Source organism: Triticum urartu, chromosome 4A, assembly GCF_056163025.1.
Source record: "Triticum urartu cultivar PI428250 chromosome 4A, HENAU_Tu73, whole genome shotgun sequence".
Classification (NCBI taxonomy): Eukaryota; Viridiplantae; Streptophyta; class Magnoliopsida; order Poales; family Poaceae; genus Triticum; species Triticum urartu.
The window spans coordinates 36,851,248-36,878,938 of record NC_141876.1 but is presented as its reverse complement, the minus strand read 5'-3'; the positions used below and the strand labels follow the sequence as shown (position 1 = coordinate 36,878,938).

At 47.7% G+C, this 27,691-nt stretch overlaps 1 protein-coding gene across 4 annotated transcripts; it reads right to left on the bottom strand.

Moving 5' to 3' along the window:
- Positions 1–1,355: 1,355 nt before the first annotated feature.
- LOC125550477 (hydroquinone glucosyltransferase) lies at positions 1,356–9,823 on the bottom strand. 4 transcript variants are annotated; one of them, XM_048713478.2, is made up of 4 exons: positions 7,977–9,823; positions 2,608–2,722; positions 2,256–2,299; positions 1,356–1,799 (listed from the first exon to the last, which is right to left on the bottom strand). In XM_048713478.2, exon 1 carries the CDS (start codon positions 9,756–9,758, stop codon positions 8,301–8,303), a length of 1,458 nt encoding a protein of 485 aa, XP_048569435.2. In that variant the 5' UTR covers positions 9,759–9,823; the 3' UTR covers positions 1,356–1,799; positions 2,256–2,299; positions 2,608–2,722; positions 7,977–8,300. The 4 variants fall into 4 exon arrangements, with proteins under 4 accessions (XP_048569435.2, XP_048569436.2, XP_087373768.1 ...); XM_048713479.2 differs by having other exon boundaries at positions 2,623–2,722; XM_087517642.1 differs by having other exon boundaries at positions 8,300–9,823.
- Positions 9,824–27,691: the final 17,868 nt, after the last annotated feature.

Below are 27,691 nucleotides of genomic sequence, written 5' to 3'. Positions count from 1 at the left end.
TTTTTTTACCATTATCACTTAGTTACCTGGAAAAAGATGCCATTTTTTTACAGAATTATGGAATGGTTTTTTAAACACTTAATTATACTATTTTCATTATGAATAATGCATTTGTATGTCAAGTCGTACAAGTTCGATTGCACACCCGCGGAACATCCAATGAATTCTCAAGATTCAGTTACACACCGATCATGACAGGACCCTAAAATAATCAAAGAGACATCATGCTTGGTTGTTGGCCCACATAAACTCGCAACATTCAAATACACCAGACGACCTTCCATTATGAAAATTTGGTAGTAGAGGTGAACATATACAAGGCTATAAATCAAAACGAACAGATCGACTATGATACAAATAAAATGTAAGAAGCTGGCAACATTCACTGCTAGGAAACTGTACAGTGCTACCCATCTTCAAGTTGTTCCCCCTCCCTGCATCCCCACACCGGATCCGGCTTGCCTGCTCCCTCCCCATGCTCCCATCCGTGCTCCCACTTCATTTTACGGCTGTCTTTTTTTCTTTTTTTTTCTTTCTAATCTAATAATCTCTCCCTGATTTTAAGGGGGTGGGGCCAGGCCTTATTTTGTTCCAATCAAATCAAGCCACGTATGCGGGAGCACGGATAGGAGCACGTGCAGGGAGCAGGCAAGTCTCGTCCACCCACACCACCTCCATTTGTTCATGTTAATTACAGCACAAGGTGGATGGATCGATGCAAGTGTTCACATACACATGCATCAATTGGAGATCGGGAATAGAACGGAATATAACAAAATAAAGATTGTGAGAGAAACTAATTAGATGGGTTTTATGTTTCATGAATGTGCCATGTCCAGCTAACATGTTAATTCCATTTTTTCCATCATTTCATTTTCATATGGCGACCAAGATGATTTTGCTTATCCATTGCCACATATTATTTCCATCCCCACCCTCGAGCAAAAAATTATCTCTTCTTTCGTCATTTATCTTCTTTTGCCGCTTTGTTTTTCATTATGCTCGTCAAACAAGAATTGCCTTGCCATATACCCTTACATATTCTTGCAAGTGGAATTGTTATGGTACCATATCAACGTAAGTTAACCATTTCCAATTCTAAACACCCATGGAAGAACTTTCGCCTACAGGAAACGCCAAACTAATTAAGTAAAAAAATACCATACCATATTCGAACGGATAAGAATTACCTGTTAGGCTAAAATTACAGAGAGCATAACTTCTCCCTCGATTCCAAGTTAATTGAAATCCAAAGCAAAATAAAACTATGTATAATGCCCAGATTTGCTACTTAAGACCTATATATGCTGACAAAGAAAATATCATTCTTTGTGCTCTATTTATTACATATAGAATAGTAGAAAAAAATATTTCATTCAGAATTAACTGGTTCAGAATTACAAGATCTTACACAAAGTAAATATCATTCTTTGTGTAATCAAACTATTTGATTCAGAATTACAAGATCATAGGCATTTAATTACAGAACCAACCTGGTTGTGTTGACTATTACTCCCTCCGTACGAAAATACAAGACATTTTTGCAATTCAATTGAACTGAAGAATACGTCTTATATTTTGGTACCGAGGAGTATATCTGATCACTTTTGCAACCAAGATCTTCCTAATATACTTTTGCAACCAAGATCTTCCAGATATAAGCACGCACACTTTAAACCAGATCCGCACACCAAATGAAACAACCATTTCTCCCTTTTTCATTCTTCTAGAAATCCAGCAATGGAATTATGATATAAACTGCTCTGTTACCTTTAGATGTAGGGTCCTCCATGAATTAACTACAAAAGAACGACAAGAGAAAATAATTAGATTTTAGTACATGTCATCTCCAAACCTGCATAAAGCATGAAAATTATTAATTGTACCCAAGAAAAATGTGGGAACATCCTGAACTAAGTAGTAATTAACTATAAATCTAACACCTGGAAGGGTTCTGGTTATATAAAAAGTTACATTCTTATACAATGAGAGCAGATGGGAGCGGGTTTCACATTACATATTTCAGTGGCACGAGAATTATGCAACAAACTGAAACTCTTAAGTAGGTAACTGGGCATAGAGTGCATGAAATAAGAAAGACACATGGCCTTCATTAGTATTCATATATTTCGTGTGTATTTGTTGCATATGAATTGGGTATATTATTTCCGGCTCTAAGATAAAAACCTATTAAGGATAAGTCATAAGGACGAAAACGAAATGTCATAAATTACTGTTTAGGATATGCAACTTACGGCAGAGAATTATTTCAACTACCAAGTTTGGTTCCAGTTCCATCCTGCAGCACGAGAAGAGGCAAACAAAAATTGCCTATCAGTAACCATGTGAGAGAGTAGGTATACTTTTTTAAGATTAAACATTATAACAATAACATCAATGACTTTTAATGCATCCCACATTTCTTGTGCTGACAATTGATCTGTGTTTATTCCCAATAACACGTTATAGTTAAGAAACTGATCTAATTAGTTGAACATGTGTCCCCTTTGCACACAATCACAAATTCACAATATAGTAAAACCGCAGCAGGCAACACCACGTTAACAAACAGCTGATTTGATTTTGAATCATCTCTACTGAAAATACCATGCAGGTATGCACCAGGTCATAAGCCAATCTTCCTACTGTAAACAAACTCCTCCTCCTCCCTGGGCCTCTTGCTCATCATGCGTGAGGCCGTGCAGCTCATCGAGCTCTTCTCCTGCACATACAGTTTAAGCTTCAGTTCAGACAACATGTCGAGTTCACATGTGCAGAGTACATACAAGTGGGTACAGGCTCTTGGGGATCTTGTTCGGAAGAGGAAGAGGGCGGCCCCTGTTGAGTATCTCTATCCTCCTCTCACCACAAAGCAAAACTCCAAAAGACACAGAAAAAGGGAGGGACCAAAAAATTCTCACTCACTGAAGTCTCTTAGCTAATTATTAGAGAAACTAAAAAAGGCCCAAAGGAGATGTCCATTAAAACACAAGCACGTACCCCCCCCCCCCCCCTCCCACCACCACCCCTCCCCTACAGGCTACAGGATCTTTGTTACCACAGTAGAGTTTAACCACCAAATTCGAGATGTATTGACGTGGTTCCTCTACGGCTAGGACGTCAGACCTGCACGAAGTGTTTTTTACGTGACTCCACTTCGATGCAGAGTTTGGACCACCGATCGCCTTTAAGGAAAGGGTTGGCTAAATTGTGGCCTTTGTCAGTTTTATAAGAGCCGAATACAACCACTCGTCTTCTTTTCAAATGTCTCAGCGCGTATTTGGCCTAATTCACATGGACATCGAGTTTTAGCACATTTTCCTCTCGTCACACATTATTCATGCCTGTGTGTTGGGAGTTATGGACCGAAAGAAGTCTGCCGGTTATCAGGATTATTACTTTTTTTTTTGAAAGACAGCAGGAGAGCTGCTGTGATTCCATTAAGAAGAAGAAAGGCCGATGGCCGAAAACAACGTCAGGTCGGAGACCAAGTGAGAAAAATAAAAATACAACCGCTGTTGGCTTTGCCATACAAGATCGCGACGAGTTTATAAATAGTGCTCAGCCTGGGTCAAATGGGATTGGGCATCCAGCGAGTTTCCAGATTGCTGCTTCATCCCTAATTCGGTTGACCAGCGTTGGCAGCGGTAGTTCTTGCTGGTGGAAAATTCGTCAGTTTCGCTCGAGCCAAAGTTCCCAGCAGATTAGCATTGGCAGCGCCTGCGTACCTCTTCTACGCGTTGTATCAGTGTCCTGGGGTGTAAGCTCTTGTAGCCATTCATGGAGCGTTGCATCCACGCTCCACTGAGAAGACTTAAAAGAAGGAATGTTTGCAGTCGTGGCCATATAGTCCCAGACTCGTCTGGACCATGAGCACTCTGAGAATAGGTGTGCGGCCGTTTCAAGGCAGCGCATGCAGAGAGGGCAAAAATAGTTATTGTCCCAACCTCTCAACAATAGCACGTCCGCCGTAAGAATCTTGCGCTGCAAGGCCATCCATAGGAAGATCTTGCATTTGGCAGGAGCCCATCCACGCCAGACACTGTTGTATATAGGAGATTTGATCATTCCTTCAAACTGGAGGAGGTAGGCCGATCTGGCGGAGTAAGCACCATCATTTGTTAACTTCCAGGTAATGTGGTCTTCTACAACTGGGTTAAGCTCTGTATGGTCAAGCAAACTAGATAGGTTGATGAGTTCTTGGATCATATCATCTTTCCAGTTTCGCTCCAGATCATGCAGCCAATTGTTCGTTGATAGTGCGTCATAGACAGTGCATTCTTTTCGAGAGGCCGCGCCGAATAGAGCGGGAGCAATGTCCCTGGGCACCATGCCATTCAGTCAGGCATCTTTCCAAAAAAGCGCAGTCTTCCCATCTCCAATTGTCACTCTCGTAGCACTTGCAAATAGCGCGAAGTCTTCGTCGTCACAGGGTCCGTACGTGCCAATTATTGGGATCTTAGCAGCGGTCCATCTTAGCCAAATCCATCTCATCCGGAGAGCTCGTGCGAATTTTTCCATGTCCTGGAGTCCAAGGCCTCCTAAGTGTTTCGGGCGACATACCATATCCCAGCGCACTCTGCATTGGCCACCATTGCATTTCTCCTCAGCGCACCAGAACCAAGCCCGTGTTCGCTGAGCGAACCATTTTAGAAGCCATTTTGGGGGTTTTTGCGAAGAGAACATGTACACTGGCAAGGACTGTAGGACTGCTCTTGCAAGAAGTAATCTGTCCCCTTTAGACATCAGCTTTCCCTTCCAACCAGCCATCCTGGAATCGAGCTTGGTCATTATGTTGATGTAGTGAATCTTCTGAAGTTTTCTAATGGATAGAGTCACCCCGAGGAAGGTACAGGGGAACGTGCCCGTGGGCACGCCCAGCGGCAGCAGCACATGCTCCAGGTCCACTTCATCGCAACGTATTGGCAAGGCAACACTCTTTGCGAAATTAGTCCACAGACCTGTTACCTTTTGGAAGATGTCCAGAATGTGTCTCACCATCCTCATATCATCCTGCGAAGGGTTGACAAAGAGCGCCAGGTCGTCCGCATATAATGAGGTTCTCATTGTGGCCGCTCGCCCTCGCAGCTTCGAGAGCAGCCCATGCTCGGTTGCCAGGTCAAAAATTCGGTGCAAGGGCTCCATTGCGAGGATGAATAGGAAAGGGGACAGCGGGTCACCCTGGCGAGCGCCGCACTTGTGCCAAATTCTTACTGATGGTATGCCATTAACCATAACCATAGAAGAAGAGGATGATAAGATAAGGGCAATCCATTCACGCCATCGCGCCCCAAATCCCATGGCTCGTAGGCAGTCCAAAATGTAAGGCCAGGAAATGGAGTCAAAGGCCTTTGCCAGATCGAGCTTTAGCAGTATCGCCGGGAGATGAGCCCGGTGGAAGTGCTTCGCAAGGTGTTGGACATAGATGAAGTTTTCCTGGATGCAATGACCATTAATGAACGCGCTCTGGCATTTAGAGATGAGAGCTGGCAGCCACGGTGCTAATCTTCTTGAGAGGACCTTCATGATGATCTTCATAAGACTGTGAATTAAGCTGATGGGACGGTAGTCGCCGATCCCCATCGGGTCCTTCTTCTTTGGAATCAGTACAATCAGCGCATCATTTATCTTATGGAGCGATCGAGCATTGAGATTGAACAGTCGCTGGAAGACACACAGAAGGTCGTCTTTGATTGTGTCCCAACAAACACGGTAAAATGCTCCCGAGAACCCATCGGGCCCCGGAGCTTTGTCCGCTGGCATGTCCCAGATCGCCTCCTTTATTTCCTCCAAGGAAAAATTTTGTTCTAGATCTTGCAGATTTGTTGGGTTAAATTTGAGGAAATCCCAACAGAATGCCGATGATGTTTCACTCGGAGTGCCCAGAACCGTCCTGAAATGCTCACCAACTGAGTCAAGTATGCCCTCCTGGTCACTAAGCAGCACACCATTGGAGTTTAGCATGGAGTGGATAGCATTCCTCTTTGCCCGAGAATTAGCCTTGATGAAGAACATCTTGGAACTGGACATAGAATCCTTTAGCCAAGATACTTTAACTCTTTGGCGTTGCTTAATTCTGAGCAGGACTGCAAGGCCAAGACATCGAGACTTCAGAAGTGAACGAATTGCTGACTCATGATTAGTCAAGGATCTCTCATCTTGAGCAGATTCTAATCGCAGAATAAGCTCCTGCGCTGCCGCGAACTGGAGTTGTAGGTTTCCAATTTTTGTCCTGCTCCAGACAGTAAGCGCACGCGCAATGGTCCTAAGCTTAATATTAAACGAGCTAATCGGATCATTAGATCCTTGCACACTATTCCAAGCCACAGTCACCACCTCCTGGAACCCATGGATGTGTTGCCAATATAACTCAAACTGGAACCTTCTCTGTTTTTTTATCATCCCCTCATTCACTAGGAGCAGCGGGCAATGATCCGAAATGGAAGAAGACTGAGGGAGAAGTTTAGCTGCCCGAAATTTGAGCTCCCAATCCACAGTGCAGAATGCACGGTCCAGACGGACCAATGTTGGCGGAGATTGTTCGTTGGACCAAGTGTACCGCCGTCCGATCAGGTCAACCTCGGCGGAGATTGTTCGTCAGACTTGAGGTGTGCAGGGGATTCCGAAAGCGAAGCATCCATCGCCGATCCACGTTAGGATTGTTCTTGTCTGCCGCCGAGGTTATGAGGTTAAAGTCGCCTAAGACTAGCCATGGGGTGCTTACTGAATTAGCTATCTCCTGCAGCTCTAACAGGAAGCTGGCTCTCCTTTGATCATCATGAGGTCCATACACAGTGGAGATTGTCCATGGGCATCCATACAGAGGTTTAACAAGGGCCGTGATGGAGAATTCCTTAAGCACTACATCAGAGATGGTGTGCCTCCTCTTGTACCTTGGGCAGGCAGCGCAACTGCACCTTGAAGCAACGTTCCCCCTAGCTCCTTCCTGTCCTCCTCAGAAAAGGAGCACATGGACATCCCAAGGTCCCCAAAGGAGCTGAATACAGCCTCGGTAGATGCGTGCCAAGCTGCAGTGGCGGACTCACAACCCAGCCCGTGGTTCTGTCCAGAAGCAGCAGAGGGGAAAGGTTGGAGTGTCGCTGCAAGTAAGGCGCAGCACCGCTTGCCTCACCGATCTCAAAGTTCTTCCAGCAGCCTGAAACAGCTAAGCCTGAAGGCAGCCCTGGCACCGAAGCAGCATGCGTGAAGGAGGGGGCTTGGAACTGCAGGTGTGGGGAGGCCATCGAGACAGGCGCATCACGGGCAGCAGAGAGAGCAGGCTGGTCTCCCCGCACTGGACTAACTGGTTGGGCCGAACAGCGTGCCGCAGAACGGTGGACAGAGCCAGCCGGGACGGCGGAGTAGGAGCCTGAAGATGCCTGCCGGCGGGGGGAGGGCGGAGGGCTCGGATGGCTTGCGAGCGGGCGGGGGTGGTGGCTGGGGGAGGGAAGCAGAGCAAGTACGCGCAAAGTGGCCAATGCCCTTGCACCGGATGCAGCGGAGAGGTTCACGGCAGTCAGCAAGGCGATGGCGCTTTGACAGGCAGCGAAAACATTTGCCGCGGAGTCTAGCCTTAAACGCGAGATGCTGCTTCAAAGCCATGGGATCAGAGGGCGGAGCACGCCGGCCCTGTCGCCCCTGCCGCGGATCTCCCAAAACGAGGGCCTGCGGATTGCGCTTCTCCTTCCTGGAGCGCACTTGTTGCCATCCAAGGGAGCTATCCTCGGCAGCAGCATCGCCGGATCCAGTAGCAGGCTGCTGCCCAGCCGCGGCAGGCAGAGCGGCATCAGGCAGCAACCCACCCTCTGGTGCCACAATAATGGAATGGAGGCGAGGCGCGGCGCAGCAACCCACCGAGGAGGGCGCAGCCCAACCGTCAGGCGCGACGATCAGCGAGCGCAGCCTGGGCTGTGCGGCCGGAGCCGAAGCAGGGCAAGATTCCACTGCCGCGGGCGGGATACGGCTTTGAATTGTACCCAAAATGGTGGCCGAGGGGAGATCTGGAGAGGGGATCTCCACCAGGTCCGCATCTTTACGCAGGCAAGGGGACGCCGAGGATAGGCCGGCCGGCGGGGATGCCAGTAGCTGCAGGAGAGATGTAGCATCGGCAGGGGAGCGGTGGTTGGGGCTTGAAGGTGGATCTTGGGCTCCGGCCGCCGTGGGGGCAGCGGAGGAGAGGAGAGGGGTGGGTGCATAGCGAGGCGAAAATCATCAGGATTATTACTGGTTACTAATAAAATTCGAATTGAACTGGCAGGGGGGTGCCATGCGCAGTTGGTGCAGTCACGAGTGTACGTGCCTCAACTGCCCGCGCCAAGCGCCGCCCTCCACTTGGCGGCGACATCCTCCAGCGCCCGGCGGGACGAACCATCCGGCGACCACGCGCGTGCCGCCGCTCGCTGCAGGTCCTCGGCCCGGCGCCGCACGACGAGTCCATTCTCCCCCTCCATGAGCTCGTTCACCGCGGCCGCGACTTCCTCGCGCGCCACGGCGCCGCCGTCCTCTCGCGCCCTCGGCCGCAGCGCCACCCCGAGGGCCCCTTCCAGCAGAGCGGCGTTCATCCTCTGCTCCGCGTAAAGCGGCCACGCGACCATCGGCACGCCGGACGCCGCGCTCTCCAGCGCCGAGTTCCACCCGCAGTGCGACACGAAGATCGCCGTCGCCGGGTGGGACAGGACGCGCACCTGCGGCACCCAGGCCGGCACGGCGAGGCCCCTGCCCCTCGTCCTCTCCAGGAAGCCCTCGGGAAGCCACGCCAACGGGTCGTCGTCGTCGTCGCCGGTCCCGAAGACACACGTGCGGCCATCCAGGCTCGGCATCCGCACCACCCAGAGGAACCTCTGGCTGCTCGCCTCTAGCCCGGCGGCGAGCTCGGCCGTCTGCTCCACAGACAGCGCTCCGCCGCTTCCGAACGCGACGTACACCACCGACCTTGCCGGCTGGCGGTCCAGCCACTCTAGGATGGCCGACGCGCCGGTTTCCTCGTCGGAGTTTGACCGGACGAACGGCCCCACGGGGAACGCCGGTGGGAACGTGCCTTGCTCCGCCGCCTGCCTGAACTCTTCCACCATGGCAGGTTCCATCTCGTAGAAGGTGTTCATCAACAAACCGTCGGCACGGCGGTATCGCCGGCCTCCCCGGAGCAGTTGCGCGTAAGCCAGACCGTTACAGTCGCGATACGGGACCGGAAGCTCTGCGCGGCGCAGCGACAAGCCCCCGGGGATCTCGAGAGGCTCCGGGAGGTTGCGGTATTCGCCAGGGGCCGCGTCGTCGTGGAGCTCCACGATGCGGCGCATCAGGTAGATCATGGTGAGGCTGCTGGGGACGAAGACGTAGCACGGGACGCCGAGCTCGACGGCGAGGGGCAGCGCCGCGGAGCAGAAGAAATCCGGCACCAGCGCGGCGAGCGGGGTGGTGGAGCCCATGGAGCGGAGCAGGGTGCCGAGGCTTGGGAGGGAGCGCTGAATAAGCTCCACGAGCAGGCTGCCGCGGAGGGCGTCGGCGGGGAGGTCGTCGATCTTGACGGCAGGGAGCGCAACGGTGGAGACGGAGTCAAGGATGCCGCTGGGGAGGGCTTCTGAGTCGGAGAGGCCGCTGAAGGTGACGATCGTGGCTGCGAAGCCGTGGTGCTCCACGAGCCGCCGCGCAAGCTCGGCCAGCGGTATGAGGTGGCCGGCGCCGGGACTGGCCAGCAGCACGACGTGCGGCCTCGCCGCGGATGGGGCTGGCGCGGAGCCGGCGTTCGTGAACGACCCCATCGTTAGTACTACTTAGTAGCACCGGTGGCAAGATGTGAGCGACCGGTTTGTTAATCACACAAGCATCTTGTGAGCATCTGGTCTAGTTAAACATGAGCCGCATGTGATGTGCATGTAATTATACTTAGCGAACAAAGGAACAAAGGGGCTCCCAAGGCATCAACAAATAATTTGAAATTTCACCTTAAACAAATGGTTTAAGAAAAAGTAAAAAAAAACTGATTTTTTTTGAAACAAACTTAATCTAGTGTTATAGTCCCTCTTGTCCTTTTTACTTCGCATATTAAATTTGTGTCAAGTCAAACTTTATAAACTTTGACCAAATTTGTATTAAAAAATATCAACATTTACAATACCAAATATATATACTACACTTTATAATGAATCTAACAATATTGATTTGGCATTGTGAATGTCGATATATTTTTCTATAAGTTTGATCAAAATAGAGATATTTTGACTTCAGACAAAACTTATATAAGACTAAAAGGACCGAATGTTGTACTTGTATAAAAGGTCCCCGCGAAGGAATAACTTCAGTCGACTTCGGGGCAAAAAAAGGAAACAAAATTGTGAGTACAAAAAGAGTGAATAGTAATGTTTATGTACTGTCGGATCTGTTGCCAGCCTGGAGGGGTCCGGCCAGCTTCGGCCGGATCTGTCGTCGGGAGGACATCTAGTGGCACAGGGTGGTGGAGTGGGTCCTTCTAGGCTCCCTGGTGGGTGGTATGCGGCGGTGTGCGTTGTGCATCTTGCATGGTGTGATGAAGGCAGTGCGGCGTGGTGGTGGTGGCCTCCTTCTCTTGGTTTTGGACTGATGGGTAGGTTCAGATCTAGGGTTCGTGCTCACGTTGGCCAATTCGGGGCCCGGGGCGGATCAGAGCTTGTGCTCCATGTAGGAGAGGTCGGGCTTGACCTGGGATGTGCTCGTGAGTGGTGCTCGTGCTCCTCTCGTGGGTATGGTGCTCGGTGGTGGTGGTCGTGTTATCGTTGTGTCGATGTGCGGATCGGCGCCGGTGACGACGGACATGGCGTCGTGTAAGCTCGCCTGACCAAGGGCTTGGCTCGCTAGCGGCCATCGCTAGCTTCAGAGTCATGTCCCCCAGTCCACCGGGTGGCTGGGGACGCAGGGTGGGTGCCTCCTATGATGGAAACGCCTACCTAGACTCAGGGACTGATGCCGGGCTAGGAGTGGATGGAGTGTTGTCGCTCTTCCTAACGTGGTTCGGTGAGTTGTGATGTGAGTGGCATACGATATCTCGCGACATGGATACCGGGGCGGCGGTCCCGGATGGTGGTTTGGATGGTTGCTTTTCGGCGGGCATTATTGCGGTGGTGGCGGCGCTCCTCTCGTGTTGTGTGGGCATCAGGAGGTGTTGCAGCGGGTAGCCCGAGCGTGTCCTCTCTTGGAAGGGCGGTGCTCCGATCCGGATTTGGGGATCTGGCATTGTCACATTCCTCCTGGCGGCCTCGTGGTGGCACAGTTGAGTTGCGGAGCGAAAGCTCTGTGCCTTGGCGCCAGTGACGGCGACCCCGTGGGTGATGCGTTCTTCTTGAAGACGTCGTTGTGGGTTCTTCTTTCCGTGTCAGGGCTCCAGATGAGGATCTTTGTTCGGTGTGTACTCGACAACAGCGACGCTTTGCGTCATTCTCCCTCTTGAGGGTGTTGTCGTGGAGCTTAGGTGTGATAGGTCGTAGCATGGTGATGTTTAGGTCTTCCGGTGCTCGTTGTTGGTAGCGTAGTCGCGTGCGTTCTAGGTGTGTCGGTTATCTCAGGATCGGCTTTATAAGAAGGCTACCTCACCATCTTATATCGTTCAGCCCTCTACTTTTTCGGGTGTTGCTTTTATATATAAAGCGAGATGAAAGCCTATTTCGAGAATGTTGATATACCGTTGATTCTTTTCTCATCAGAATACGATGAAAGGCATTCATTCACGATTTTTTCTACATGGGTACTGTATGTGATCGTATTTGTCTTCAAAAGTTTGAAGAATTTTATTAGGTACTTTGCAATTTTTAATTATTACTCCCTCTGTAATACTTGTCAAAAAATAGACCTATTTAAACATATCTTAGTCATATCTTAGTTATAGATACATTTTATTTTAGCCATTTCCTTGACAAGTATTTTCGGATGAATGGAGTATTTCTTAATTAGGCTCCATTGACACCAGAGACCCAAAATCCGCGCCAACAAAGGGACGAACAATTCATGCTCCTTGGAATAAAATTGCCAGTCGCCTTTTACTCAATTGTTCGATCTGTAGCCAATGGAGCAGCATCATTCTTCTTCCTTTAGCTTTCTTTTTTTCTCTCTGGCAGCACCACCCTTCTGTCGCCACCACCAACAGCTCCTGCAACGGGCGGTGTTGCCACATCCAACTCGCTGCCCGACCTACCATGACCGTTCCCTTCGCCGTACCAACATCGCCCCGGTCGGATCTTATGGGATTCGATTGATGGTGGTCTTTGGTTGATGTGTTTGAATCCAGTTTTTTGTTCATGTGTTCACATGTTTAATTCTTTTGATTTACGGCTCTTCACTAGCGATAGTTGCTGCTCTTGTGTGCTGGTTTTATGGGGTCTTACTCCGACGACTTTTTAATTGTATATTACAACAACGTTTGCTGGCTCCGGTAAGAAAGATAAAATGACGGTGACGCATCTTCGATTTGCTATAGTGCTTGTATTCGTCGTTAGATGATTTATATGGACCTAGTTGTTCTTTTGCTACCTTCAATGTCCTTTGGCATCTCCAACGCCGACCTTCAAATCACCCGCATCCGTCTGAATTGCGTTATCTAGACCGTGGAAGCCACCCAACGCATATTTGTATTGGTCCACGACGCGGTCCAGACGATACTTTCTTTACAAATCGAAGACAAACATGTGAAGCTTTGCGGCTTCCGGACAGCACACACGCCCACTTGTGACCACATAGGCCTTCAGACATCATTTTGCATGTAGTGTCAGACGAGATCCCTAGTGGAGATGTCCGAATAAATTAAACGTTAAGCTAAAAAAGAAGAATCTGACTGATGCGGCTGAAAAGATTCAGTAAATAGCGACCGCGATAAAGAAATCAATCCGTAAATGTCTTTTTAGATTTTACACGTAGATAGATTGAATAAATAAACGGAAGAAATGCCTACACATGGTTATCACGACTCGGAGTGGAAGACCACTTTATATGCGGTAAAATTATTCTTTGTTTCACTGTCACGTGAGCGGCCGAGCCAATTCTTAGCCTGTGACTATCAACGACGTGCAGTACGATGTCAATGTGAGGCACTGTTCAACGACCCCATCGATCGCTAGCCTAACTGTGCTGCTCCAATGGCACCGTGGGCGCGGCTGGTTGTTGCACGACACCTCGTCCCTTCAGCATCCGATCAGCCTGTCAATGTCTTTCTTCCCAGTTTTCCAACAAAGTATAGTAGAGAAAACGTCACTGTTAAAGTACTTGTGGAAATAATCTCGGGCGGGGATGGTGGAGACGTGCGCGACGGTGAGCACCGGAGCCTTGTCTTGAAGCACCTTTCGGCTTTTTTTCCCACCCTGCGTCCTCAAGCGGGTCTTGCCCGATGGCACCAGAGACCAAGGTGCCGATGAGTCGCCCTTTCTGGGGGTGTCTTTGTCGTCACTTGTCAAGGTTGACCTCGTCATCATCGTTAAGGTAGATCTTGAGGGCGGCACCTCGACCGCGCTTGGTGGTCTTCGAGGTGTCCTCAGACCGGAGCGGCACCCGCCTCGCAGGCTGGGGATCTTCCAGTCGTGAGGCCGGCTGCCCACGCCCTTCATGCCTACCACGATGAGCAAATTGTCGATGACATAGAAGCAAGTATCATCATTAGATGAAAGAAAGGCCCCTCCCCCCCCCCCCCCCACCCCTACCTCTCTCACACACAAAAAATCAGTAGATGAAAGGAATAAAGGAAAGTGCTTACCCTGCATTGGCGTGATGCTGGAAAATCCTGCATCATGCGGCTTGTTCGGGAAGTTGGCGACCTTGCCCTTGAACATCAACGAGAACATTTCCCTTAGGGTGGTCCGAGTGGCGTCCTCCATGTCATCGTACTACCACATCGATAAACCATGTCTTGGAGCGGCTTAGAACCATGAGCTTGACATCCACCAACCTCGTACCTTTGTCGGATAGCTTGACTATTTTCTCGGCAAGCCTGGTAAGCATGGCAGACTCCTGCAGAGCACAACTCTTTGGCTTCCATGAGTGCTCCTGAGTAGGACTGGGGGGGGGGGAGGGTGACGATCTTGGTCCAGGTTGGATCTTCAAGTCCTACATCTGGTATTATAACCATTCCTCCTGCCAGATTTTGTAAATCTTGACGAAATCCCCTTCCAAGTGCTAAACCCGATGATTTTGCCGATGTTGGCGCCACCACATTCACACATCTCATTGACGTTGGTCTGTGGCTTGATGCAAAAAATTTGCGCCACAAACCGAGGTGCAGAAAGAAGCAAAGAAAATCCTACCTAGCGTGATGAAGCCTTGCCCTTTATTTCATCAACAACCACCTCCTTGTCCTTGGAGGTCCCCGAAGCAGCCTGGTTGATCTGGATTATGAACAATATGAATGAAGGTCAATTAAAGGACAAATGCGACATACATATGCGCAAGATCAATGAGGAATGGAGAATTGTTTGACCACCATTACCATACATGTTGATCAAAGATCATCATTCACTCATCCCACCCACCTACTCCAAAGTCCCTATTTATCCACCACCACACTCCACTACCTCTTCCGACCATCTCTGTCTTTCTCTCTCTCTCTCTCTCTCTCTCTCTCTTGTACTGTCTCATCTTCCACGACTTCGTCTCTCTGTCTCACCACCTTTTCATCGCCATGAACTCCAGTCTCGGCACCTTCCCCAACGACATTGGATGTTGGACATTCCTCCTTGGGTGCTTGCTCGATGACTGCACCAAGTTCGCGAAGACCATGGAGGTGTGCACTCAGTTCAACAACATTGACGACATGCATAAAGAGGCAGACATTACGGTGATGAAGGCCACGATGGAGGAGTTGAAGATGCTCATACATGACCCAACCAAAGGCGTTATATCAGTGGGCATACTGCGCTAGGAGATGGATCATGCCGAGTGGGATGATCCTGGTCAAAGATCCAGGTGGGCTAAGTGCAGGTTTGTTAGGGCTCTTCATGACCAACCGGCCATTGTGGTGGCACCGACCACCATCATTCTGGAGGACGATGAGTAGGAGGAGATGAAGGAAATATGCCCTAGAGGCAATAATAAAGTTGTTATTTTATATTTCCTTATATCATGATAAACGTTTATTATTCATGCTAGAATTGTATTAACCGGAAACTTGATACATGTGTGGATACATAGACAAAACATTGTGTCCCTTGTAAGCCTCTACTAGACTAGATCGTTGATCAAAGATGGTTAAGTTTCCTAACCATAGACATGTGTTGTCATTTGATTAACGGGATCACATCATTAGGAGAATGATGTGATGGACAAGACCCATCTGTTAGCTTAGCATATTGATCGTTCAGTTTTATTTCTATTGCTTTCTTCATGCCAAATACATATTCCTTCGACTATGAGATTATGCAACTCCCGGATACCGGAGGAATACCTTGTGTGCTATCAAACGTCACAACATAACTGGGTGATTATAAAGATGCTCTACAGGTATCTTTCAAGGTGTTTGTTGGGTTGGCATAGATCGAGATTAGGATTTGTCACTCCGAGTATCGTAATTATATATGAATTATTTATTACTAAACAGAACCAAAAAGCAATAAACAAAAATAAAATTGGGTTGCCTCCCAACAAGCACTATCGTTTAACGCCCCTAGCTAGGCATAAAAATAAGAATAGATCTGGGTATTATCATCTTTGGTATGCAATCCATAAGTGGCTCTCATAATAGATTCATAAGGTAGTTTAATTTTATTTCTAGGAAAGTGTTCCATGCCCTTCCTTAACGGAAATTGGAATCTAATATTCCCTTCTTTCATATCAATAATTGCACCAATCGTTCTAAGGAAAGGCCTACCAAGAATAATAGGACATGTAGGATTGCAATCAATATCAAGAACAATGAAATCTATGGGCACATAATGTTGGGGATCGTAGCAGAAATTTAAAATTTTCTACGCATCACCAAGATCAATCAATGGAGTAATCTAGCAACGAGGGGAAGGGGAGTGCATCTACATACCCTTGTAGATCGCTAAGAGGAAGCGTTACTAGAACGCGGATGAGGTAGTCGTACTCGTAGCGATTCAGATCGCGATCGATTCCGATCTAAGCGTCGAACAACGGCGCCTCCGCGTTCAACACACATGCAGCCCGGTGACGTCTCCCGTGCCTTGATCCATCAAGGAGAGAGGGAGAGGTTGGGGAAGACTCCGTCCAGCAGCAGCACGACGGCGTGGTGGTGGTGGAGGAGCGCGGTACTCCTGCAGGGCTTCGCCAAGCACTACGAGAGACGAGGAGGGAGAGAGGTAAGGCTGCGCCTTGGGAGAGAGAGACTCATGTGTTGGGCAGCCCCAAAACCTCCACTATATATAGGGGCAAGGGCAAGGGGAGGCGCCCTAGGGTTTCCCCTAGGGGGGCGGCGGCCAGGGCAGATGGGATCTCCCCCTTGGGTGACTTGGCCCCCAAGCCAGGAGGTGGGAACCCTAGATGGGGCGCCCCAAACCCCCTGGTCACATGGGAATAGGTGAGGGGGGCGCACAGCTCCTTAGTGGGCTGGTTTTCCCCCTTCCCTTGGCCCATGAAGCCCCCAACACTTGTCGGGGCTCCCGAAACACCTTTCGGTCATGCTGGTCATCACCCGGTACCTTCGAAACACTTCCGGACTCCAAAAACCTTCGTCCAATATATCAATCTTCACCTCCGGACCATTTCGGAACTCCTCGTGACGTCCGGGATCTCATCCGGGACTCCGAACAACATTCGGTAACCGCGTACATACTTTTCCTATAACCCTAGCGTCATCGAACCTTAAGTGTGTAGACCCTACGGGCTCGGGAATAATGCAGACATGACCGAGACATCTCTCTGGTCAATAACCAACAGCGGGATCCGGATACCCATGTTGGCTCCGACATGTTCCATGATGATCTCATCAGATGAACCACTATGTCAAGGATTCAGTCAATCCCGTATACAATTCCCTTTGTCTACCGGTATAGTACTTGCCCGAGATTCGATCGTCGGTATCCCGATACCTTGTTCAATCTCGTTACCGGCAAGTCTCTTTACTCGTTCTATAACACATCATCCCGTGATCAACTCCTTGGTCACATTGTGCACATTATGATGATGTCCTACCGAGTGGGCCCAGAGATACCTCTCCGTTTACACGGAGCGACAAATCCCAGTCTCGATTCGTGCCAACCCAACAGACACTTTCGGAGATACCCGTAGTGCACCTTTATAGCCACCCAGTTACGTTGTGGCGTTTGGTACACCCAAAGCATTCCTACGGTATCCGGGAGTTGCACAATCTCATGGTCTAAGGAAATGATACTTGACATTAGAAAAGCTATAGCACACGAACTATACGATCTTGTGCTAGGCTTAGGATTGGGTCTTGTCCATCACATCATTCTCCTAATGATGTGATCCCGTTATCAATGACATCCAATGTCCATGGTCAGGAAACCATGACCATCTATTGATCAACGAGCTAGTCAACTAGAGGCTTACTAGGGACATGTTGTGGTCTATGTATTCACACATGTACTACGGTTTCCGGTTAATACAATTATAGCATGAACAATAGACAATTATCATGAACAAGGAAATACAATAATAACCATTTTATTATTGCCTCTAGGGCATATTTCCAACAGTCTCCCACTTGCACTAGAGTCAATAATCTAGTTCACATCACTATGTCATTGTAATGAATCCAACACCCATGGGGTTTGTTCATATATCGCTTGTGAGAGAGGTTTATTAGTCAATGGGCCTGAACCTTTCAGATCCATGTGTGCTTTACAAATCTCTATGTCATCTTGTAGATGCAGCTACCACGCACTACAAGGAGCTATTCCAAATAACTGCTCTACTATACGAATCCGGTTTACTACTCAGAGCCATCCGGATTAGAGTCGAAGTTTGCATCGACGTAACCCTTTACGACGAACTCTTTTACCACCTCCATAATCAAGAAAATTCCTTAGTCCACTAGTTACTAAGGATAAGTTCGACCGCTGTCATGTGATCCATTCCTGGATCACTCTTGTACCCCTTGACTGACTCATGGCAAGGCACACTTCAGGTGTGGTACACAACATATCATACTGTAGAGCCTATGTCTAAAGCATCGGGGACGGCCTTCGTCCTTTCTCTCTCTTCTGCCGTGGTCAGGTCTTGAGTCTTACTCAATATTCACACCTTGTAACACAACTAAGAACTCCTTCTTTGCTGATCTATTTTGAACTCCTTCAAAATCTTGTCATGGTATGTATTCATTCGAAAGTACTATTAAGCGTTTTTTATCTATCCTTATAGATCTTGATGCTCAATGTTCAAGTAGCTTAACCCGGATTTTCCATTGAAAAACACTTTTCAAATAACCCTGCATGCTTTCCAGAAATTCTACATCATTTCTGATCAAGAATATGTTAACAACATATACTCATCAAAAATTCTATAGTGCTCCCACTCACTTCTTTGGAAATACAAGTTTCTCATAAACTTTATATAAACCCAAAATCTTTGATCATCTCATCAAATCATACATTCCAACTCCGAGATGCTTACTCCAGTCCTTAGAAGGATTGTTGGAGCTTTGCATACTTGTTAGCATCTTTCAGGATTGACAAAACCTTCTGGTTGTATCACATACAACCTTTCCTCAAGAAAAATGTCGAGGAAACAATGTTTTTACATCCTATCTGCAAGATTTCATAAATAATGCAGTAACTGCTAACATAATTCCAACAGACTCTTAGCATCGCTACGAGTGAGAAAGTCTCATCGTAGTCAACTCCTTGAACTTGTCGGGAAACATCTTAACGACAAGTCGAGCTTTCTTAATGGTGACACGTACCATCATTGTCTGCCTTCCTTTTAAAATCCATCTGCACCCAACAGCCTTATGACCATCAAGTGGTTCTTTCAAAGTCTATACTTCCTTTTATACATGGATCCTCTCTCGGATTTTATGGCCTCGAGCCATTCTTCGGAATCTGGGCCCACCATCACTTCTCCATAGCTCATAGGTTCATTGTTGTCTAGCAACATGACTTCCAAGACAGGATTACGTACCACTCTGAAGTAGTATGCATCCTTGTCGACCTATGAGGTTTGGTAGTGACTTGATACGAAGTTTCATTATCACTATCATAAGCTTCCACTTCAATTGGTGTAGGTGCCACAGGAACAACTTCATGTGCCCTGCTACACACTAGTTGAAGTGACGGTTCAATAACCTCATCAAGTCTCCACCATCCTCCCACTCAATTCTTTCGAGAGAAACTTTTCCTCGAGAAAGGACCTGTTTCTAGAAACAATCACTTTTGCTTCCGGATCTGAAATAGGAGGTATACCCAACTATTTTTGGGTATTCTATGAAGATGCATTTATCCGCTTTGGGTTCGAGCTTATCAGCCTGAAACTTTTTCACATAAGCATCGCAGCCCCAAGCTTTTAAGAAACGACAGCTTAGGTTTCTCTAAACCATAGTTCATATGGTGTCGTCTCAACGGAATTGTGTGGTGCCCTATTTAAAGTGAGTGCGGTTGTCTCTAATGCCTAACCCATAAACGATAGTGGTAATTCGATAAGAGACATCATGGTATGCACCATATCCAATAGGGTGCAGTTGTGATGTTCGGACACACCATCACACTATGGTGGTCTAGGTGGTATTAGTTGTGAAACAATTTCCACAATGTATTAATTGTGTGCCAAACTCGTAACTCAGATATTCATCTCTATGATCATATCATAGACATTTTATCATCTTGTCATGACGATCTTCAACTTCACTCTGAAATCACTTAAACCTTTCAATAATTCAGACTTGTGTTTCATCAAGTAAATATACTTAGCATCTACTCAAATCATCTGTGAAATAAGAACATAACGATATCCACTGCGTGCCTCAGCACTCATTGGACTGCACACATCAAAATGTATTACTTCCAACAAGTTGCTTTCTTGTTCCATCTTACTGAAAACGAGCCATTTCAGTCATCTTGCCCATGTGGTATGATTTGCATGTCTCAAGTGATTCAAAATCAAGTGAGTCCAAACGATCCATCTGTATGGAGTTTCTTCATGCATATCTACCAATAGACATGGTTCGCATGTCTCAATCTTTTCAAAAACGAGTGAGTCCAAAGATCCATCAACATGGAGCTTCTTCATGCGTTTTATACCAACATGACTCAAATGGCAGTGCCACAAGTACGTGGTACTATCATTACTATCTTATATCTTTTGGCATGAACATGTGTATCACTACGATCGAGATTCAATAAACCATTCATTTTAGGTGCAAGACCATTGAAGGTATTATTCAAATAAACAGGGTAACCATTATTCTCCTTAAATGAATAACCGTGTGGCGAGAAACATAATCCAATCATGTCTATGCTCAACGCAAACACCAAATAACAATTATTTCGGTTTAACACCAATCCCGATGGTAGAGGGAGCGTGCGATGTTTGATCACATCAACCTTGGAAACACTTCCAACACATATCGTCATCTCACCTTTAGCTAGTCTCCGCAGCCTTTTATTTCAAGTTACTAACGCTTAGCAACCGAACCGGTATTTATTACCCTGGTGCTACTAGGAGTACTAGTAAAGTACAAAATAATATGACGTATATCCAAAATACTTCTGTCGACCTTGCCAGCCTTCTCATCTACCAAGTATCTAGGGTAGTTCTACTTTAGTGACCGTTCCCCTCATTATAGAAGCACTTAGTCTCGGGTTTGGTTCAACCTTGGGTTTCTTCACTAGAGCAGCAACTAATTTGCCGTTTCATGAAGTATCCCTTCTTTCCCTTGCCCTTCTTGAAACTAGTGGTTTAACCATCAACAATTGATGCTCCTACTTGATTTCTACTTTCGTGGTGTCAAACATTGCGAGTTGCTCAAGGATCATCATGTCTATCCCTGATATGTTATAGTTCATCACAAAGCTCCAATAGCTTGGTGGCAGTGACTATGGAGAACCATCACTATCTCATCTGGAAGATTAACTCCCACTCGATTCAAGCGATTGCAGTACTCAGACAATCTAAGCACATGCTCAACGATTGAGTTTTTCTCCCTTAGTTTGCAGGCTTAAGAAACTTGTCAGAGGTCTCATACCTCTTGACGTGGGCACTAGTCTGAAATTCCAATTTCAGTCTTTGGAACATCTCATATGTTCTGCGACGTTTCAAAAACGTCTTTGGTGCCACAATTCTAAACCGTTAGTATTACGTACTGAACTATCACATAGTCATCAAAACGTGTATGTCAGATGTTTCCCAACATCTACAGATGATTCTCGAGGTTCAACACACTGAGCGGTGCATTAAGGACATAACCCTTCTATGCAGCAATGAGGACAATCCTCAGTTCACGGACCCAGTCTGCATAATTGCTACTGTCAACTCTCAACTAAATTTTCTCTAGGAACATATCTAAAACAGTAGAACCAAAGCGTGAGCTACGACATAATTTGCAAAGACCTTTTGACTATGTTCATGATAATTAAGTTCATCTAATCAAATTATTCAATGAACTCCCACTTAGATAGACATCCCTCTAGTCATCTAAGTGATACATGATCTGAGTCAACTAGGCCGTGTCCGATCATCACGTGAGACGGACTAGTCATCATCGGTGAACATCTTCATGTTGATCATATCCACTATACGACTCTGTTGACACACGAACACGTCACGTGTACCCTCGACACCGGGGGTGATGCACCGCAGCTCACGTCGAAGGAGACCCGACCGACAGCGCGATACGCAAGACAGTCGACGGGCGCTTTTGCAGACCCGAAAACCCCACACCCCCGGGAGGGACCCCGTCAGGGAGTGCAGCGGCTATGGGCTGCCCTAGGTCGATTCGCTCGCCCCTAGAGCCTCGGGATTCGCAGCTCTCAAACACGAAGAACAACGAAGAACGAGATAGAAAAACGGTGGAGAGATAAAACGTAGATGAAAAAGTAGTATATTGATTTGTTCGATTGTGTGTTGTTCAATTGGCCGTCACCCCCAACATATATAAGAGGCGGCTGGACTTCCCGTACAAGTAAAGGATTCATCTAGGCTTTCCTTACAAGAAAAATTACATCAATTCACGTCCTAGAGTCCTAATTCTATTCCAACTCGGATTCAGTCTGAATCTGGCCCAAACTCTGTCTTCCTTCTTGCGCGGGCCGCCGGGCTTGCATATGATCTCCGATCGAGATGGCCCAAGTATCAAACTTGCGCGCCTCGACGATACGAACAACTCTCATGTTGATCACTTTTTCAAGTAAGGCCATCTTGAATACTTTTCGAGGTCATCTTTATCTTCCAGTCGGACTCGGTCTTGCAGTAGACTGGATTATCCGAGTCTCGTAGTGAATTTGTAGGCTATATATTATCTCTGATGATGATGACTCCAAAATCAAAGTTTACCGTCTTGATGATACGCACAACTTCTGTATTGAAAACTTCTTCGTCCAAGGTCATTTTGATAAACTTTCGAGCACATGTTCAATTTCACTCGGACTTGAGCCCATCCACTCGGATATTAGATACTTTCACTCGGATCGTCCGATTGGACTTTTTCACTCAGAAGACAATCTTTCACTCGGATGACTATATTTCCACTCGGATGACTATATTTCCACTCGGAAGGCACTATCTTATTCACTTGGATGACTATATTTCCACTCGGAAGGTACTATCTTATTCAATCGGCAAGTTTTCGTCCCGATGGTAATCTTTTCACTCGGAATATTTTCACCTGGACGACAATTTCACTGGGATGATCATATTTTCACTCGGATGACTATATTTCCACTTGGATAATAATAAGTTCATCCGGTCAGCAAACTTTCACTCGACCGTAAAATTTCACTCGACCGTAAACTTTCACTCAGATGGTAAACTTTTCACTCGGATTTCCGACTGAAAACATAGCCCGATCTTGATTTGTCTCTCCAGGCCTCATATGATCTCGGATTGAGACAAATTATATATGAAAATCAATCGGCTCGACGAGACGAAACTTTTCCATGTTGAAGGTTTTTCGATTCAAGGCCTTATTGATGGCCGAATTACTCGCGCAACCTATCAGACAAGTGTCTGGCACCTCGCGCCATATTTCCGTTGAGGTTCAGTCTGCAGTATATTGCCTCTAACTTTTGCATATGAACTCGGATTGAGATGATTTATATATCAAAATCGATTGCCTCGACGAGACTAAGACAATTCTTTAAGAGTGCTCCTTCATCCGAGGTCATCTTGAAGACGTGATTGGCAAAAAACCACTCGGAACATTGAAATATGCCACTCAGAGTATAGTTTCGATCCGTAAGATAAAGTCGAACGAATATAACCGAAACATCAAAGTGGTTCCACTCGGTGACGTGAATATTTTTATGCTGAAAACTCATTCACTCGAGACCATCTTCATTGCAATCTGTATCTTGCCAAAATCAGGTGTCAACAGACTCATGTTCGACCTTTCGGTCTTCTGTGTTCCGAGGCCATGTCTGTACATGCTAGGCTCGTCAAGTTAACCTAAGTGTATTGCGTGTGTAAATCTGGCTTACACCCGTTGTATGCGAACGTTAGAACCTATCACACCCGATCATCACGTGGTGCTTCGGAACAACGGACCTTAGCAACAGTGCACAGTTAGGGGGAACACTTTCTTGAAATTATTGCGAGGGATCATCTTATTTATGCTACCGTCGTTCTAAGCAAATAAGATGTAAACATGACAAACATCACATGCAAATCATAAAGTGACATGATATGGCCAATATCATCTTGCGCCTTTGATCTCCATCTTCGAGGCGCGGTATGAACACCATCATCACCGGCACGACACCATGATTTCCATCATCATGATCTCCATCATCGTGTCTTCATGAAGTTGCCTCGCCAACTATTACTTCTACTACTATGGCTAACGGTTAGCAATAAAGTAAAGTAATTACATGGCGTTTCATTGACACGCAGGTCATAAATAAATTAAGACAACTCCTATGGCTCCTGCCGGTTGTCATACTCATCGACATGCAAGTCGTGATTCCTATTACAAGAACATGATCAATCTCATACATCACATATATCATTCATCACATCCTTTTGGCCATATCACATCACATAGCATACCCTGCAAAAACAAGTTAGACATCCTCTAATTATTGTTGCATGCTTTACGTGGCTGCTATGGGTTTCTAGCAAGAACGTTTCTTACCTATGGAAAACCACAACGGTGATATGCCAATTGCTATTTACCCTTCATCAGGACCCTTTTCATCGAATCCGATCCGACTAAAGTGGGAGAGACAGACACCCGCCAGCCACCTTATGCATCAAGTGCATGTCAGTCGATGGAACCTGTCTCACGTAAGTGTACGTGTAAGGTCGGTCCGGGCCGCTTCAGTCAACAATGCCGCCGAATCAAGATAAGACTAGTAACGGCAAGCAAATTGAACAAATCATCGCCCACAACTACTTTGTGTTCTACTCGTGCATAGAATCTACGCATAGACCTAGCTCTGATACCACTGTTGGGGATCGTAGCAGAAATTTAAAATTTTCTACGCATCACCAAGATCAATCTATGGAGTAATCTAGAAACGAGGGGAAGGGGAGTGCATCTACATACCCTTGTAGATTGCTAAGCGGAAGTGAGCGAGTCCTGGATTAGGGGGTGTTCGGGTAGCCGGACTATACCTTCAGCCGGACTCCTGGACTATGAAGATACAAGATTGAAGACTTCGTCCCATGTCCGGATGGGACTTTCCTTGGCGTGGAAGGCAAGCTTGGCGATGCGGATATTCAAGATCTCCTACCATTGTAACCGACTTTATGTAACCCTAACCCTATCCGGTGTCTATATAAACCGGAGGGTTGTAGTCCGTAGGCAATCAACTCCATACACAACAATCATATCATAGGCTAGCTTCTAGGGTTTAGCCTCCTTGATCTCGGAGTAGATCTACTCTTGTACTACCCGTACCATCAATATTAATCAAGCAGGAGTAGGGTATTACCTCCATCGAGAGGGCCCGAACCTGGGTAAAACAAAGTGTTCCCCGCCTCCTGTTACCATCCGGCCTAGACGCACAGTTCGGGACCCCCTACCCGAGATCCGCCGGTTTTGACACCGACATTGGTGCTTTCATTGAGAGTTCCTCTGTGTCGTCGCCTTTAGGCCCGATGGCTCCTTTGATCATCAACAACGATACGGTCCAAGGTGAGACTTTTCTCCCCGGACAGATCTTTGTCTTCGGCGGCTTCGCTTTGCGGGCCGATTCGCTCGGCCACCTGGAGCAGATCGAAAGCTATGCCCCTGGCCATCAAGTCAGGTTTGGAAGCTTAAACTACACGGCTGACATCCGCAGAGACTTGATCTTCGACGGGTTCGAGCCACGGCCAAGCGCGCCGCACTATCTCGAGGGGCATGACCTAGCTCTGCCTCCGGACAATGTCCTGGAGGCCGCACACGCATCAGTTCCAACCCCTAACTCGGAGCCTACTGCGCCAATCGAGGATGAACGGTTGGACATCACCTCGGGGGCTGCGATCCTGAAAGTGATCGAGCCAAACGCTAGCCCCGCACTCTGCACGACCCATGACTCCTAGGATCCGGACTCCTCCCCGGACTCCGAACCCCCCGCACCCCTGCCAATCGAATCCGATGGGGCACCGATAATGGAGTTCACCGCCGCAGACATCTTTCAGCACTCGCCTTGTGGCGATATCCTGAACTCTCGAGTCTCTCTCCTTATCAGGAGAGCCCTGGCTGAACTACGGTCAGCGAGGATGGGATACGGATGATGAAGAAATTCAAAGCCCACCCACCACCCACTTGGTAGCCACTGTCGACAATTTAAACGACGTGCTCAACTTCGACTTCGGAGACATCGACAGCATGGATGACGATGCAGGAGATACCGACGAACCAACGCCCATAGGGCATTGGATAGCCACCGCATCTCACGATGTGTACATGGTGGATACCCCTAAAGGAAGCGACAACAAGGAAAAAAGGGGATGAGACGGGAGATCGACCCCCCGAAAAGCAATCAAAGCGTCGGCGTAAACGCCGACCCAAGCCCGCCTCGGCAAAAACCCAGCCATAGAGCAGGACGAGCCGGTAGACGACAAGCAGGCCTTAGAGCAACCGTCCGAACAGGGCAACACGGATAGAGAAACCGAACATCCCTCCCCCGGCGAAAACGGCATTCCGGACGACCTCACGCCGAATAAACCTATGGAGCAGAAGAATCTCCACGAGAGGCTCGTTGCAACTGCATGCAGCCTAAAGAAGCAGAAGCGGAAGCTAAAAACAGTGGAAGACGCACTCCGGATTAGATGGAGAAAAGTAATCAATACCACAGATAAGTACGGTGACAGTCGCTGCACTAAAAGCTATCCGAAAAGAAAGCTACTGCCTGAATTCGACGAAGAGGCCCTAGAGCCCTTGCATTCAAAAAATGAAAAAGCCACACGGTCGGATAGACGACCCCATAAAGCGGCAAGCGGCGCCGCACCTAAATCGGCATGCGACCCACTTAAGGATTCGCATCATGGCCCAGTCAGGTCCATTTATGGGCCAAGAAAGCAAGCTCTCGTAAGCAACGCTATGAAGCCATCATCAGAATCCGGCACACCCAAATACAGGGGTGCCGCACACCCCCTGTGTTTCACCGATGAGGTCCTGGACTATGAATTCCCAGAGGGATTCAAACCCGTAAACATAGAGGCATATGATGGAATAACAGACCCTGGAGTTTGGATCGAGGATTATATCCTCCACATACACATGGCTAGAGGAGATGATCTCCACGCCATAAAATATCTACCCCTTAAGCTTAAAGGGCCAGCCCAGCATTGGCTTAAAAGCCTTCCCGAAAACACAATAGGAAGCTGGGAAGAGCTCGAGGATGCTTTCCGAGCAAACTTTCAAGGGACCTATGTCCGCCCTCCGGATGCAGACGATCTTAGTCACATAACTCAACAACCCGGAGAATCAGCTCGGCAGTTCTGGAATAGATTCCTCACTAAAAAGAATCAGATAGTCGACTGTCCGGACGCCTTAGCAGCTTTTAGGCATAACGTCCGAGACGAATGGCTCGCCAGACACCTCGGCCAAGAAAAGCCAAGAACAATGGCCGCACTAACAAGCCTCATGACCCGCTTTTGTGCAGGGGAGGACAGCTGGTTGGCAAGGTGCAGCCCCAGCGACCCAAGTACATCCGAAACTAGGGATGGAAACGGAAAACCGCGACGCAACAAGGACCGTCGCTGGAATAAGGACAAAAGTCTGAAGAGCACGGCAGTCAATGCCGGATTCAAAGGCTCACGACAAAATCAGGAAAAATCGCCCCCCAGGATAACAGGGACGATCCATCCAACCTAAATAAAATCCTAGACAGGATATGTCAGATACACAGTACTCTCGGGAAGCCTGCTAACCATACCCACAAAGACTGTTGGGTTTTCAAACAATCCGGCAGACTCAATGCCGAACACAAGGGGCTCGACACACCAAGCGAAGACGAGGGTGAACCCCAAAAGCAGAGCACCAGGAAACAAAAGAACTTCCCACAAGAAGTAAAAATAGTGAACTCACTTCACATAACAAAACGTGCGGCGCCCGTAAAGGTACGCACCACACGGCCCATCCCCAAAGGGTCCTGCCACTGGTTGTCAAAATCGATCATCTTCGATC